General features: G+C 45.6%; 1 protein-coding gene across 1 annotated transcript in view; it reads left to right on the forward strand.

Annotated features, from left to right (window-relative positions):
* Positions 1 to 2,125: 2,125 nt before the first annotated feature.
* Positions 2,126 to 15,327, forward strand: part of CHRDL1 (chordin like 1) — a 35,998-nt gene continuing 22,796 nt past the window's right edge. The window contains exons 1-4 of the mRNA XM_015860692.2: positions 2,126 to 2,493; positions 4,956 to 5,103; positions 7,001 to 7,113; positions 10,291 to 10,384. Of these exons, the coding sequence (XP_015716178.1) occupies positions 5,007 to 5,103; positions 7,001 to 7,113; positions 10,291 to 10,384 (304 nt within the window). The 5' untranslated portion in view covers positions 2,126 to 2,493; positions 4,956 to 5,006. The remainder of the gene's footprint in view (positions 2,494 to 4,955; positions 5,104 to 7,000; positions 7,114 to 10,290; positions 10,385 to 15,327) is intronic.

Below are 15,327 nucleotides of genomic sequence, written 5' to 3' on the forward strand. Positions count from 1 at the left end.
GCCATGACAGCACTGCAGCCTATAGGAGAAGATTCCCTAACTCAGGGCTGCATCAGCTGCAGTGTGAGGCAAAGCACAGCAGGATGTGTTGAGATGCAGAGAGGACTATGTTTAATTGTACCTGCTCCTCAGTGGCACTTGGGCAGAGGTGGGAAAAGAAGAAGAGCTCAGGCACGGGTGCAGCATTACTCAATGGTGTGGGTTCAGCAGGGGTTGCTGCCTCTGTGCCCTGTATGGCTAAATCCAGAAGCAGCCTTTGTGCACAATTAAACACGCACAGCCCTGGGTGAGCAGGAGGAGCAGGGCATGCTGCCAGTGTCAAGGTTCCCACCATGTTGTCCACTGAGTCCCAAATCCAAACACGAAGGAGAGGCTCCATCAGCCAATTCTCTCCAACCTAGATTTGCCAAAGTGTGGGAGGAGGGCTCCCCTTGGTCTCTTTCTGTGTTCATCAAAGGTCTCACACCCGAATCAGTATCTCCACAGACTGTCAGAAAGCACCACTCCTGCAGCAACCTTGCAGCATGCAAAGTGAAGCACTGGCACCTTAACACAACTCTCTCAAGGCACACTTCAGGCCAAATAAGGAATTTCTCTTCAAAGAACCTCTCTGCAAAAGAATTCAGGTCACAGTCTATAGAAAATATTTAATTTCTCAATACTCCTATGCTGAATATTCATGAAGAGTTCTACAAGAACTTTTGCTGTCTTTACCCACATGCACTGGGCGTTGTGTTGGCACAGAGAAGCAATGCACACGAATCCAAAGGATGTGTGACAGGTTGGTGCTGGGGCAGGTGGGCTGTTTGGGGATGTTCATGTAGAAAACTGAGCTCTGTTCTAACAGAAAGCTGCAATACTGAGGTCACACCGATGCTATGAAAACACTCTTCAGCCTTGATGGTGATACAGGATGATGGACAAGGAGGATGATATCCTGCTCACAAAGATCTGCAGTCTCTTTTCTAGGCAGATTTAAACATTGTATGTGGTTTTCTGCTTCTAAAATTACTGCAATTCAGAAGGACGTGTGCATTCCCATACCTGTCCCTGAGCGTGGCTGTACCTCTGTAGGACCAGAGCTCACACTGCCCGGATCATTTGCCTTCCAGTGCCAATGACAACCTTGATTCCGATTCGGCGTCCTTTTCTTTTTCCCATTTGCCCATTCCTGTGTCGTGTGGTGTCTCCCCCAAAGCCACCAGCCTGTGGCAGAGGTCACCACGTTCAGGTCTAAGAGCTCTAAACGTTCCTTTTATTTCTTATGAACGTGGGTTGTTCCTATAAGTAGCGGGCAAAAAGAGACAGAGCAGCACAGACTTAAGTGCAGACAAGTGTTTTCAAAAAGCTCAACTCCAGAACGCAACTTCTTTTTCTTTCTCTTGTAATTCAAAAGCTACAAAGTTGTTTTTCCCTATCGCGCAGCGCTGGTAACTCACGGAACGACACCAGAAACCCGTCCGAAAGCCACCCGCTGTGCTCACACCACTGCCCCCCCGCCCAGCTAAGGGGGAGAGATGGAAGCTCCGCTTTAGCGTTCGGCCCTCGGGAAGGCAGCGCCGCTCCCGGAGGTGTGAGCTGTGACCTCCCAGCGGCTCTCCGCTCTCAAACCGGGGGAAATGGGCTGTAATTTGTTTCTCCACATGGTGTCTTTTCATACCTCACCCTATTTCTCAGATCATTTGTCAAGGGTTCGCTGATCTCTTCTTATTAGTTACAGGGGCTACAACAAGACGGAACAAGAATGTTTGACCGAGCATATAATGTCATGAGTCACGGGTTTCATTTAGTCCCACCAGAATCTCCCGTGTGACCCCAAAACCTTCTAACACACCGGATCGGCGCGGGGGCGATCAGCAGAGGGTGTCGGCCAGACACTTCGGACTGCGCTTCCCGGGGTGCGAGCGGCCGCAGGAGAGCGGCGGGGCGCACGGACCGGAGCGGGGGGAGCGGGGCACCGCGGGGGCGGGCGCGGCTCTCGCCCCGCCGAGCGCTGCCCCCCGCGCGAAGCAAACTCCACCCCGGGCCGGGGCCGGGCGGGGGGAGCGGGGCGCTGGAGAGGAGGGGGCCGGGGCGGGAGGCGGACCGCCGGGCCCACGGCCGCACTCCGCCTCCGCCGCCGCAGTGCCGCCGGGGCCGCGCGGCAGGACCGGCCGCCGAGCATCCTCGGGCCTCCGGTGGCGGCAGGTGTCCCGGGGCGGCCCGGGGCCTCGCGGAGCGCCCGCCCCAAGGGAGTCCAGGGGCATCAGCGGAGCGCCGCCTCTTCGCCTCGCACTCCACGGGTCCGGGGGCTGCCGGCGGCCGTCGGTCCCCAGCTCGCCCCCATCTCCGCGGCGGGAGCGAAGGGAAGAGACGAGAGCCCGGGCGAACGGCTGGAGAAGATCATGGCGACGTGAGCGGTAGCGAAGCCCCCGACCCGAGTCCCCTCGCCCCGGCGCAGCGCAGAGGTTCCCCCGGCACCGCCGCGGCTCGGAGCGGCCCCCGGCCCCTCAGGTTTGTGAGCCGCTCTCTCCTCGGGGAAAAGGCGCGGTGCCGCCGTCGGATGGCGGCTCGCCCCGGCTCGCCCCGCTGTCCCGCTCCCGGGAACGCCGCTGCCTCTCTGGGAGCTGCCGGTCGCAGCCTCCCCAGCGCGTCCCCGCCGACCCCGGGACCCGTGCGCTGTCCGAGCCCCGCCGGCCGGGACCTGCGGCTCGGAGCCCCGCGGTCCGAAATCCCCGACGGGGCCGGCCGAGGGGCTGCGGGGCCGGGGCTGCGGGAGCGGAGCGGGCACCCGGCGGTGCGTGCCCATTGCTGGACAGCCGCCGCTCCGCCGAGCCCGCTCCCGCACAGCGCAACGCACGCGGAGCCGGTTCTGCTGGGGCAGAGCGGTACCGAACCCCAGCCTCGCTTCGGTGCAGCGAGGAGATCGCCTTCCTTGTTTCTGCTAAGCACAAAACACAGCAATAATTAACAGGTTAATCCTAAGTGATTATTTAAATCTAGGAATATTTTTAGGACGTTGCCCTTTGGGGAAATAAAGGGAGTGTGCTAATAGTGAAAAGTATGTGTTTATATTTGGAGTAACAACAATGCAGAAATTAAAGAGAATTAAGGAAGACATCAAAAGTCCCCATCCCATTACAGTTATTAACTCCTCCATTTCACCGCGTGCAGCCTTTCTGAGCGTAAGCAGCCCGAGTTTTATAATAGTCTTCCTTCCGAAGATGTGGCATTGAAGCGGACGGCTCTCTGAGCCCCTTCTAACCGAGGCGGCCCAGCTGGCCGGCAGGTAAAGCGCCGCACAAAGGGTGATTGTGCTCCCTCTACAAACACGGTTTGCTCACGCACCCCCCGAGAAGGCCGGAGCACTGAGCGCTGCCCTTTCTGCCGGTCCCAGGGATGTGCTGCTGTTGTGCTCCACGCGTGCACGATGTCCCGGGACTCAGCTGCGAGGGTTTCATTTTAAACAAGTTGTTAGAAGTCAGTTTGGCCTCGAAATGCCCTATGTGATTTGAAGACGTTGAAAGGAAAAAATGACTTAGATCTTTCTTGTGAAATTGGAATATTATTCTCGGCTTCCAAAATAAATGGAAAGTTTTGTTTTCTTACTGCCATAGGGAGTGTGCTTTTAAAAAGGCATTATGTTTTTGAATGTTTTCAGATGCAATTTGCATTATTTTGAATGAGCCCCTTGAATAGAGACAGAGCTCACTAAATAGTGACATGTGTTAAGGAAGATGTCCGCTCTGGTGGTGCTTTGGGACTGTGTAGAGAAACCCTAAACAGCTCTGATAGGAGCAGGTCATCTTCTCTTTCTTTGTTGAAGTATCCTGGATCACACCAGCAGTTTTAATAGGAGGCTTTTCTTCTTAAGTGGCTGTTAACTTCACTGACTTCCCCATAGTTCACATAAAAACTTACTCCATTTCTCTATGCCATCCACCCCTTCCTTCTGAATAAACATATATGAATTATTACTTCTGCTTTGGTTATCTGTCAAACTAAAGCACGTTCGTGTGCCGTTCTGCTATTTACATGAAATCTGAAGAGGTCAAATCAGTTTGCAGAGCACATTGTTTGTTTTTCCAGTGGTGGATCTTTTTTTTCAGTCTTTTATAAAACTGTGAAACCACTACCAAGTCTCTTGAAATCAAACCCAAATCTTTCAGCACTGTAAATTATGGACAAGTGTCCTCCATACAATGAGCTCTGATGAGCAGTAACGTATCTACAGGTTCCTTAATTTAGAATCTTAAGTTGGCTATCAAAAATAAATGGTACTGTAGTTAATTATTTTTTCCATATATTTTTTTTTTCATTATAAAATAATTCATCTTTTCAGAGCCCCACCAAAAAAAAAAAAAGATAAACAGAATGGAGCTTGTAGCAAGTACAATACTGTCTCTGCACCTCTCAGAGAACATGCTAAGCTTTGCTCCATGTGCAAGGGGTTGATAGCTAAGATCTGTTAGTATGAGGTTGGCAGTGTACTTTCACATTTCAAGGCAATGAAAGGGTTAAAGCTAGAAAAATTAACTGTACCCAATCACAGAACAATAGTAGCTGGGAGATGGGAGGAGGGGTGAATCACACAGTTGGGGGAGCCTTTGAGATTGCATGAGGAGGACTCTTGTTGCCCACAGGCTGGCCAGCACTTCTCCCTACACATGGATTTCCACGCTGCAGAGCCAACATACCAGCTCTGTTCAAGGGGAATCTAACGATGAAGGCAGAGCATTCTGCTCTGGAATAGAACAAGACTCTATGAGATGGGGTATCCACTTTTCAGCTTTCATGAATGGGAGTGTGGTCTCTTTCCCAAAAATGAAATGATTTGAAGCCAAAATGAAGATCTCTGGTACAGACAGACTGTTTGCTTCGGGCAACTCAGGATCTCTGGGTGCCGGCTGAAAGCATGTTGAAGAATCTAGGAGCGGTGCTGGATTTGACTTGAATTCATCTTTTCTTTCCAACAGCTCAAACATTCTCTACCTTGGAGGCTCTTTCTCTCCCTTTTGTTGATAAAAATGAGAAGAAAGTGGAGATTGGAGGATTTTCATTTGATCTTTTTTGGTGTGCTCTGTCTCCTGCTCATAGATGGAGCTAAACTAGAACAAGTAAAACGTAAGTAGACTTTTAGAAAGCTTTTGCATTCCCCCAAACCTGGCATTTTCCTTCCATTTGACAAATGCGGTTCAGAAAAGATTTCTAAGCAAGAATGTCCTAAACCATGGAGCTGCATTCAAAGCTTCGTGCTGTTCTTCCTCCTCCTAATCCTACATTTAGTCGAATCAGGTCACAGCCATGTTTGGGGCACATTTTCCTAAAGCCATACAGGTTTATAAAGACCATAACGCATCGGTTGGAGAATCTGTTTTATTTCACATGCCCCGAATCGAGAGAGTGCTTAATTCTATTTTAGTGACCTCTGTAAACATCTGACAGATTATCTGGATTTTGTCCCTTTGTGTAAGGCCATTGTGCTGAGGTTTTCAGTTAGTGTAAATCTTGTCCAGGGCTGTTCCGCTCTGTTCCAAAAACAATCTCATATGAACCGGATTAGATACATCTTTTGAGAAAACTAAGAGCCTAAGCACAGTCAGAAACTTGATGAGAAGCACTGAAAAGTATACAAACAAAACAAAGGAGTATTTCTACAAAGCCTGTCATCTGTAGGAGATGTTAGCACGTCTCAGGAAACGTGACTGGAGGGAGCAGCGCGTGTGCAGGAGCCGCGGCCTGCTGTGCCGTGCCATGCGCTGTGTGCGGCTCTGCCCATCTGCCCCAATGAGCTTCAGCCTTCTTACAAAGTGCGTCGCTTGCCCTTGAGAAGTTGTTACCATTTTGGCCTCAATGTCAGCAGCTTCTGCTTTCAAGAATGTAGATTAAAGTAAATAAATAAATAAACAGATTTCGGTGCAAAAGGGCTGAACTTAGAGAAACCGGTGTGCAGGGATCCTTGTTCAAGGGAAGTGTGGGGTGAGAAAGGACCAGCCCCTGCTTCAGACAGCCACTCTCGGGTCTTGCCTTTCATTTATCATGCTTCTCCAACAGCTTACCTCCCAGATGCTACTCTACCTCTTACCTCCCAGTTGCTACCCTACCTCTTGTTACCTTCTCTTAGCCCAGCACATGTAAAGGATGTTCTTGCTTAGGTTATCTCTTGGAAGAAAGGTATTGTGTTTGATATGCTGAAGTATGATCCATACAGAGGGCAATGAATTAAACTGAATTTGAACATCGGTAAAGCAACAGCAAGGATTTCTCTTGTGGAAATACAGAGAACTGCATCCTTTTATTTAAGAGATTTGAGTTTTAATATGCAACTGTAATGTGACAGGGAGAGGAAGGGCAGTAATGGCTGATAGGCAGATGGATATCTGCAAAGCTACCTACAAGATGATGAGCATTTAATGACTGCTTTGGAAGCTGATGCACGCGTAAGGCAGCTCAATTTGTTTTGAAATATGAGGACAAGCTTCTTTTTATCAGGTTTTTAAAATATGGAGATTCTGAACATACAGTGTAAGTTCAGTGCATGTATATTCCTGTAAGTCCCTCTATTTACAAATCTCTACTGTACAACCCCAGATTGTTCTGCGTGCAGCCAGTTGCTATGGTTTTGTAATGACAAGGTTTTGTTGCCTATCAACCTGCCTGAGCAATCAAGCACTTCAGTTCTGTTACCTAAGTGGGATGCGACCCTATGCCTTAGTAGGTGCGACAACAAACCCACCCTGTATGAACCACATTTTCAGCTATTTCAGGAGTTGTAGTTTGGGAATGATGGGACGCTGTTTCATTTATTTCATTTTGAGAGATAAGAAACAGCAGTGTGTGAAGTTAAGAGCATTCTGCTCCTAAGTGTCATTCTCCAGGGAGAGAATAAAAAATAATTATTTACAAAATGTTCTGTACTATCCACAAAGATAGTTTACAGAAAATATTGTACCTGTAAATACTCTTCTTATCTATGGAGTGGGATCATTGATTCGTAACTCAACTGTTCACTGTTTTACAGATTCAGATACATACTGTGTATTTCAAGACAAGAAGTACCGTGTAGGAGAAAGATGGCATCCTTACCTAGAACCCTACGGACTTGTTTACTGTGTTAACTGTCTCTGCTCAGAGGTAGGACCATTGAGTTACTGATCCTACAACTTCTACTTTGCTGAATTGACTGGAATCCTCTATGTCATATCTACAATTTGACAAAACTCAAGCCTGTTTTTGCTAGGGATTAGCAATCATGCTGGGGGAAATAGAGGCAGTGAAGGGCAAACATCCTTGTGAATGGAAAATGTTAACAGAAGAGGCCAGTGCTGGCAAAAATACTTGTATGGGGTAGCCACAAAAGATTCTTAACAAGCCACAGGCTTTGACAATGCTGAATGATACACCACAAATAACTGGGTGCCATTAATGACATTTAATCCTTGCACTCCCATCACTGTAGAAGATCATGTTGAACCATTGTGTTCTGATGTCTACAGTGCCCACATCTTGCAAAGGGCATTTCTATAGTCAAAGTACCTCCTGCCTTAAAGTGTTGAAGAAATGATATTTGTAAAACTCTAGGATAAAGAAGAATGGAAAATGAGAGTGGGGCACAGGGAAGAGAGAGAACTGGCTGGGAGATGAAAGCACGGGCCCTTGGTTTTACCATCAGCTGGTGCTTGGCACTAGGATGCATCTGTCACAGACCCTCTGAGTATGTTGCATAGTGCTGGGGAGGGACAGAAGAAGGAGCAGAATACATCCCTTGGAGTAGTTCATAATGAGTAACACATGAGACACTCCAGATGCTGCTGTATTTAATGTAGAATACATTTTTCTTGGCTATTTTCCTCCCTTGCAAGTGTAAGATACTGGGCTCCTGTGCAGCATTTGCTCTGGGGGATCTGCTACTACAATTTTGCACAGAGATGCACAAACAGTAGCCCCGCAAGCTTGGCTGCATCTCACATCTGTGCAGCAGAGTGCATCTGTAAGAGCAAAAGCAATGTACTATGAATAAAAATCCCTGGTTATAGCAAAAAGGAGTTCCTACTCACTTTTGCTGTTCTGCGTGCAAAGCTGCAAACTCCCTTGTAGCCAGTGTGTGGTAAAACACTGAATTGCTGGAAGGCTGTACCTTGGGTGGGGATGAAATTCCCTGGAAGCCCTAGAGATCTGGATGGAAGTCATTGCTTAGTGGTTTTTAGGAAGATGTTAGTCTGGAGAGATGAGGAAGTACACGGAAGGCTTCTCTAAAGAACAGCATTGCTCTGATCCAGGCAGACCCATACCCTTTCAGGCTCCAACAAATTGGGGTGTGCTTTATCTCTTCCCTTCTCACATGGCCATGGAAAACCAAAGTGACAGTACAGGGCAACAAGGGAAGTAAAAAGGAAAAGTGCTTGAGATAATGATCAGTAGATACAGCTCACCAAGTAGTTCTGCACTCTACTTGCTTGTTTGCTCTGTATAGCCCTCTGTTGTACTGTGAGGGTGCAAAACATTAGTAGACCCAATTTCAGCAGTGAGGATGCTGAAGGATCTCTGGGACACATCTCTTGCTGCACGGAAGGAAGACTCCAGACAACTGCAGTGTCCAGCCATTCCTGCTGGTTTTGTCCCAGCCAGCAGAACTGCCATAAGAATGCTGACCTCTATAGTAAAGGCTCCAGATCATCGCAGAACTCTCAGTAGTTAGTAATTTTGACTCAATTAAAGCTACATAAAGCATTAGGAAACATCTTATGACATAACATAAGCACAGACCCTAAACCCAGTATTACAGCATTTAAAAAATGAGACTACAGTGTACAAAGACAGCAAATAAAAGAAACCTGAGTGGCACTCACCTATGATTCCCAGGCAGGAAATCAGTTGGGTAAAGTATGTGTATGGACAGTCTGGAGCAACAACTTACTGCTGCACTCTTCAGAGAAATGCAGTAAAATCCACAGAGGTCTGCATAGCCAGAGTGACCAGCATTTCATTTCTGGCCTCAAACATTAGGATCCATATATCTCCGCAGAGAATGAGTAACACCAGCCAGGAACCAGAAACAGACCTGTGGTGCATCTCTGAACAACAGTTCAGCCAGCCAGCCAGCCAATACACACCTAACGTGCCCTGTTACTTTGTGTGTCTGACACAGAAATGCTTTTGTGGCCCTGACTCACAGAGGTGTGAAGGAGCTGAAGTCCCAGAGTAATCCAGGGGCTTGGACTCCCTTGGATGTCCCTGTGAGTCTAAACATAAGGTCAGTAAAGGAGGTCTGCAGAATTTTTATCACAGCTGATCATGCACGGAAATAAGCATTCCATCTAGGAGATTTCAAAGGACTAGGAAAGCAGTGTGGAGCCAACCAGCAGACGGAGCTGACCTTTCTTCACAGGACAGGCTCTCAGATGATGATCTGCTGGGCAAGGACCAAGGGTAGCCCTCATCCTGCAAAAACTGGCTAGAAATGCCTACATATACAAAAGCTAAGGAAGTCTGTACCTCCACTGGGAACGTTTCAGTGCTCCACGAGGCACATGAAAATGAAATGAGTTTATTCCCAACACCATGTCAACCTGCATAGTTGTAGCATTGTCATAGTATAGTATCGATGCTCATGCTGAAAGATTCTTCTTGCTATAAACAAGAGCAACTCAGAGCTAAATTAGGAGGATGAGTTATAGATGGGAAATGGGAATCTGAAATGGATAGTCTTTTCTGGTTACAGACACTGGAGAAGAAAAATTCCCAGTGTTTTAATTATAAATCAAACTTAGATGTGGTCAAATAAAATATTATGTTAATGACATGAATAATGAGCAGTATTCCCAAGACTTGCTCATATTTCTTAGAAAAATGGCTACTTACCAACTGGTGTTCTTTGTCTACCGGGGAACCCATAAAATGAAAACAAAAGACTCTCCACAGTTTTCAGGAAAAATTACAGACACTATTGTCTCCTGTGGTCTTGAACTAACCCTCAGTAGGGGATATCTCAGAGACCTACCATTCATTATCTTGTCTTAGTTTTGGAAATGCAATTCCTAAGTGCAATCTGCTCAAAAGAAGACAGAAATGAAGGTAGTTGCAATCTATTTTTAGGCAATTCCGATTTTAAGGTATGTATGCGTTTCTGCTACATTCTGACCCCCAGCATAAACCCATAGGCAGCTGAAGTAGTCTGGGCTTACCATGGTGTGACATAAACCAGAATGCTGTAAAATGGCATTTGTTTTTAAAATATCCAAATGCGGAATAGATAACAGATTGCTAAGGTAGCCCATCTCATTAAAGTATTGTGTTATGTTCTGTCTGCAGAATGGAAATGTACTGTGCAGCAGAATAAGATGTCCAAGCCTACACTGTCCTTCCCCTGTGCATGTACCACAGCTGTGCTGCCCGCGATGTCCAGGTAATTTATGTTAATGACATGCAGTCCTTTCTGAAATAGCTATTTATCATGCTCAGTAACAGCAACGTGAAATGTCTGTGCTGGAAAACTTCTGTGAAGTTTTTTTCCTTCTATAACCATTTAGATCATGAGAAGCTTATCCTACAGTAAGTTGAAGTATTTTCTGTGCTGGTTTCTGTTAGGAGAAAGGTTTGGGAAGGAATCGGGTGAGCCACCAAGCCCAGTCCTCTACAGCTGAGGCAGAAGGAAGCAGAATTGTCATTGATGAGATCTAGGGACTATCTGCTCCCCACTCTTTCCATTATGTCTAAGCTCTCTCACAATAAAACCCCATCCCACAGATTTCCTAAGTTTGTGCTTTTGGTGCTTTTCATAAGACCAGGCTAAAATACCTGGTTATTTGCAGTGGTTCTCTCTTAACCAACAATTACAAATTGCTGTGGCAACATGCACTAATGCACATGCATTTGTATAGTATCACTGTACAACCAGCATGGTAAAATTTGTGTTCCACATCTCATGTTCAGGCATAGCTTCATTATTAGGGACTGTTGTAAATCATAGAAGCAGTGCTGTGGAAGTTTATGACTACATAAATCCAATTGGATACTGTATAGTAAATTCCTCCAGACTGTACACTTATTATAAGCTCATTATTAAGAGCCACTGTATGAAAGAAACTAGGCAGGACCTTTCATGAGGCTGTTACAGCATTCCCGACATGGCCTAATGGCTGGTAGATTTAACTGGAGCTTTTCCCTAAACGTCTTTCTTAGTGGCACCCCTCGTTTCTTATAAGAAAGTATTCATGCAGTATCACAGAAAGGGGTTTTATTTGACTTTCTCCAGAGAGAGTTTCATTGTCTGAGGAAAACAGCTGTTCTCTGACCAAAACCTGGGTGCAGGGGCAGCAGTAGAGGCTGAACCTTCCTGCCAATTTCCCATTACATTTTGCTCCCATGTGACAGATGGCAGCAGAGGGGCAGTTTGACAGAATGGCGTCTGACATGGAAATGAGGATGAAGCAAAAGTTTGTCACTGAAGTCCTTCATGTGGAAAACGTCACCCATTGCCATTCACTGACGCTTGCTGATTGTTTCTGGAGGCCAAATGGTGTGAGCACAGTGAGGTGTGGGTGGTGCATTTTCAGCAGTGATGACAGTGACAGCGGGGCACCTCTGGTGGTGCAGATTAGAGTGAGAACAGTATGCAGTCTCTTGTTCATCCCTGGTGAACATGCCTACCTAATGGTGGTAACTATATTGAAAGGTAGTGTTTCGTAGCTAAGAATTTGCTCTATCAAATAGTGTTATTGTGCTCTATGTATGCCATGACAGAAATCTAGAACAGGTGGATAAGCTCTACCCTGGAAGTGCTGCTATCTTTCCGTAGACTGTAAACATAATCAGAATGCAGCTTTGAACACAGAGATCTACACCATCACTGTATAAAAGTCAGGGAGGTGACTCCTGTCCTTCCTGTCATTTATTCTTGCCTTTGTCCCAGAGTGCTGAGTGCATGCACTGTGAGGTAATAGTAGCTGTCAGCCCACAAGGCTGGTGTTAACACACATTGCAGCTGCCTGTGCCTTTAAATGCCAGTTATTCATTCAAGAGATGCAGCAGCTTCCTAAACTAACATGATTAATTCCTGCTCATCAGCGTATAACTGCTTCCCTTAAGACATTTCCTCATGTTCTGTTTCCTTCACATTTAAATCCCAAGCAGTATGTCTTCCTTTATGCCTCCGTGTAGTCATGGAAAGCAACCTGATCACTTTTACAGAGGAAAGAGTTAGACATACATCATAATTAGAGTCCCTGTACCTTAATAGCTTTCTGATCACAAGGCCAGTCTCCCAGCAGTTCTTAGAACAGGGCTTTCAACAGCGACCTTCTGAGTCACTGATGTACGCCAGCAGAGAGCCTGAGACCTCTGGTCTGTTTCTCCTGCTGTACTGTTCTTATCATTGGCAGCTGAGTAGGGCAGCTAAGTCTCAGGAGCAGCTTAGAGGTCCCCCAGAGATTTAAATTAACTTAGGCTGCAGCTAGACTTCATCTTTCTGACTTACTGGGATACTGGTTGCACTTGCACTTGCTATGGGCAGGCTGACTGTTACTCAGGCAAGCTGGCAGTCACGTTTTGTTTAGGATGTAATATTATCATTTTGGGTTGAGATAATTATTGTACATTCCTTGAGTATTTTCATTCTTCTTGTGTTCCGGGGTGAGCCTCATCCTGTCCAACTCTAGATAAAATATTTCAGCATCTAGCTGATGGTGACATTTTAGTGATGATGGTCTAATGCATAGGAAAGAAAAGCTGTAAGATAATATCTTTTATTTGCCCAACTAATGCAGTTAGGTAAAATAGTAAGATGCTGGGAACATGAACAATGCTTCTGTTTGCAGATCAAAAGCAGAACTGGCTTGCCCAAAACCTTGTCTGTTTTTCGAACTAATTCAACCTCCAGTTGGCAAGGGAATCATCTAGATAGTCTTTATAGCTGTTGGAAGCACACTGTCCCCTGAGGGTGATTCATCCTGTTATCCAGAAGAAGAATTTTTCCCTGGAGACGCCTGTCTGATTGTTGCCTCTGCTGATTATGGAGGGAGCACAGGCAACTAGAGTATGCTAGATGCTTACTTTTTTGACAACTGAAGTTAAATACCAGAAATCCCACTCTTGCTATGCAATTAGTGTTTTGGGCAGCAACTGCTGGTTGAGGTTTTTACGTATATCTGTACAGTATTTAGAATTGAAACACAAATGATTCTGGATTGACTGTTTTTGCTTCAATTGCTCTTTGGCAGTGAACTGTTTGTCTTTTTTTTTTCTGTCTGTGGGGCTGCAAACCTGATACCAATCAAGATTTTAAAACATTCTTCAATAACCTTGTAAGAGTAAGGGGCCCTGCAAACTCTCACATCTTTACAATCAAATTCTTGCTCGTCACAGACTTCATCTACAGTTTTGTAATGTAGATGTTTAAATTGATAAATCCAGAAAATTGTAAGGATGAGTTTTTCCTGAATTGTGATTTACTATCTCCACTCTTAGAATCTGGCTATAGTCTATGTGCTACATGTGATGGGTTGCTAAACTTCTAGCTGGCAGCAGCTCACTACAAAATAGGAGTGCAAGTAAGCTTTATTTTTTCCCTAATTGAACCTGTAATGTAGATAAATCTGCACCAGTGAATTAAGCAAAAGATGTCCAGGAATCTCTTGTGATTTCAGGGATTGTTTGCATTCTGCTTTCTGCAGTGATTACGCATTTCATATTTGGATGCTCTGTCTTCAGTCATAAATGTTCATGCCTGATCTGAATAGGAATTTCAAGCATTCTTGCACATCCCATGCCAGCTTTCCATTTCTGAGTGTCCAGCGCACAATGCCTTTTGTGCAGCATCCCTTGCTACCTAAGAGTTTCACTTCTCTGGTTCCCCAGTTAGTTTATAACTGAAGGTGCCTAAGTTCATCTGAATTGCCCTCCTGAATACTCATTACTTTCTGTCACCTGTGTTTCCACTCAGTTCCTCAAGCTGCGTTTCAGCAATGAGTAGCACTAGTCACAGTCACTTTGGGCTCTTCCTCCTTGCTTTCTGCTGGCCTTGTAGAGTGGAACTGCACAAATAACTGCTTCCTTATTTAATCAAGCAGAGGTAATGCCAGGAGGCAGCAACTTTCATTGGAAACTGACCTTCTTAAGCACCTAAGCAGAGGAGTTGCTGAAGGGATTCCTTTGAGAAAAGTTGGCACTGCTCTCCCCTTGGAATTCATGTCTCCTGCATCCATAGTGACACTGGACTTGCTGACACAAAGAGATGCAGTGTTTGTATCCTGTCTCCCTGGCACCAGCCACCACGAATCTTAAGGAGTTGTCAGACATATATTATGAAGCATCTTCTACTTTTCACCAGAGGTTCACCCTACCAGCCTCTACCACAGATTCATTGCTAACTTTTTTTTGTATCTTTTCAAAACTTATCTTACTAATACTGCCAAAATCCAGACCCTGTGTCTTCCATCCTTCTGCAGCTCTGAAAAGTATTTTCTTTTACTGTCTGAACTAGATTTTTATTATCACACTGTGGAACTAAAACAACTAGCTTTGCATTCACTGAGACTCCTCTAACACATTAGTGAGGCCCAGAAGGATATCACCTGCTCAGGTATACCTTCTGACAACCCACAGGCAGAGTGCTGAGCTGAGCTGAAGAGTTATCCATGTAGGTGGATTTAAAATCATACATCTGATCATAGCAACAGAGCTTGAATTCTTTCCTTCTGTGTCAGGATTGCTCCTGGCACATCAGGAGAGAGGTGATTTAGAGGCTCAGGGAGATAATTCACTGCCATTCTAAGGGCTCTGGAGCTAGAGGGGATTTCACACCTGCTGCCCTCTGCCATGAAAGTAAACTTCACGAACAGCTTCTGAAAGTGTTCAGTTGCAGCTGCCTTCTGTCACTACTATGGACAGTGCCTTTACAAATGAACATTTACTGTATCACCTCTGTATGGAACAATTGCAACTCAGAGATTTAGAGTCTAGGCTTAGATTTAAAGAATTGATTACGCTCTGGAAGATGTAAATACAAGATGGAGAATGCTGACATCTGAAGTAAAAATACACACTGCAGGATTTAGAAAGGGTTTCTATATTCCACTTGCTAGTCTGATTTCTCAGCAGATAAGGCAGCACACTGAGGTATGAATCAGACTGTCTGGCTCGAGTATTTTTTAAGCTTGCTGCCCCAACTAAACACACAGGCTTCCAGGAACGCTCATGATTAGTAACACATTTGTGTTTGAGCTCCTTTGGTACTGTGATTTTTCTGTATCGAATTCAAACCACTTTTCTGATATACTTCTCGTTGTTTTCTACATACTGAAATAACAAAGTGCCAGGTGGCATCTATAAAGAGTTGACCAACTGCAAAGA

This window comes from Coturnix japonica, chromosome 4 (genome assembly GCF_001577835.2).
Source record: "Coturnix japonica isolate 7356 chromosome 4, Coturnix japonica 2.1, whole genome shotgun sequence".
NCBI lineage: Eukaryota > Metazoa > Chordata > Aves > Galliformes > Phasianidae > Coturnix > Coturnix japonica.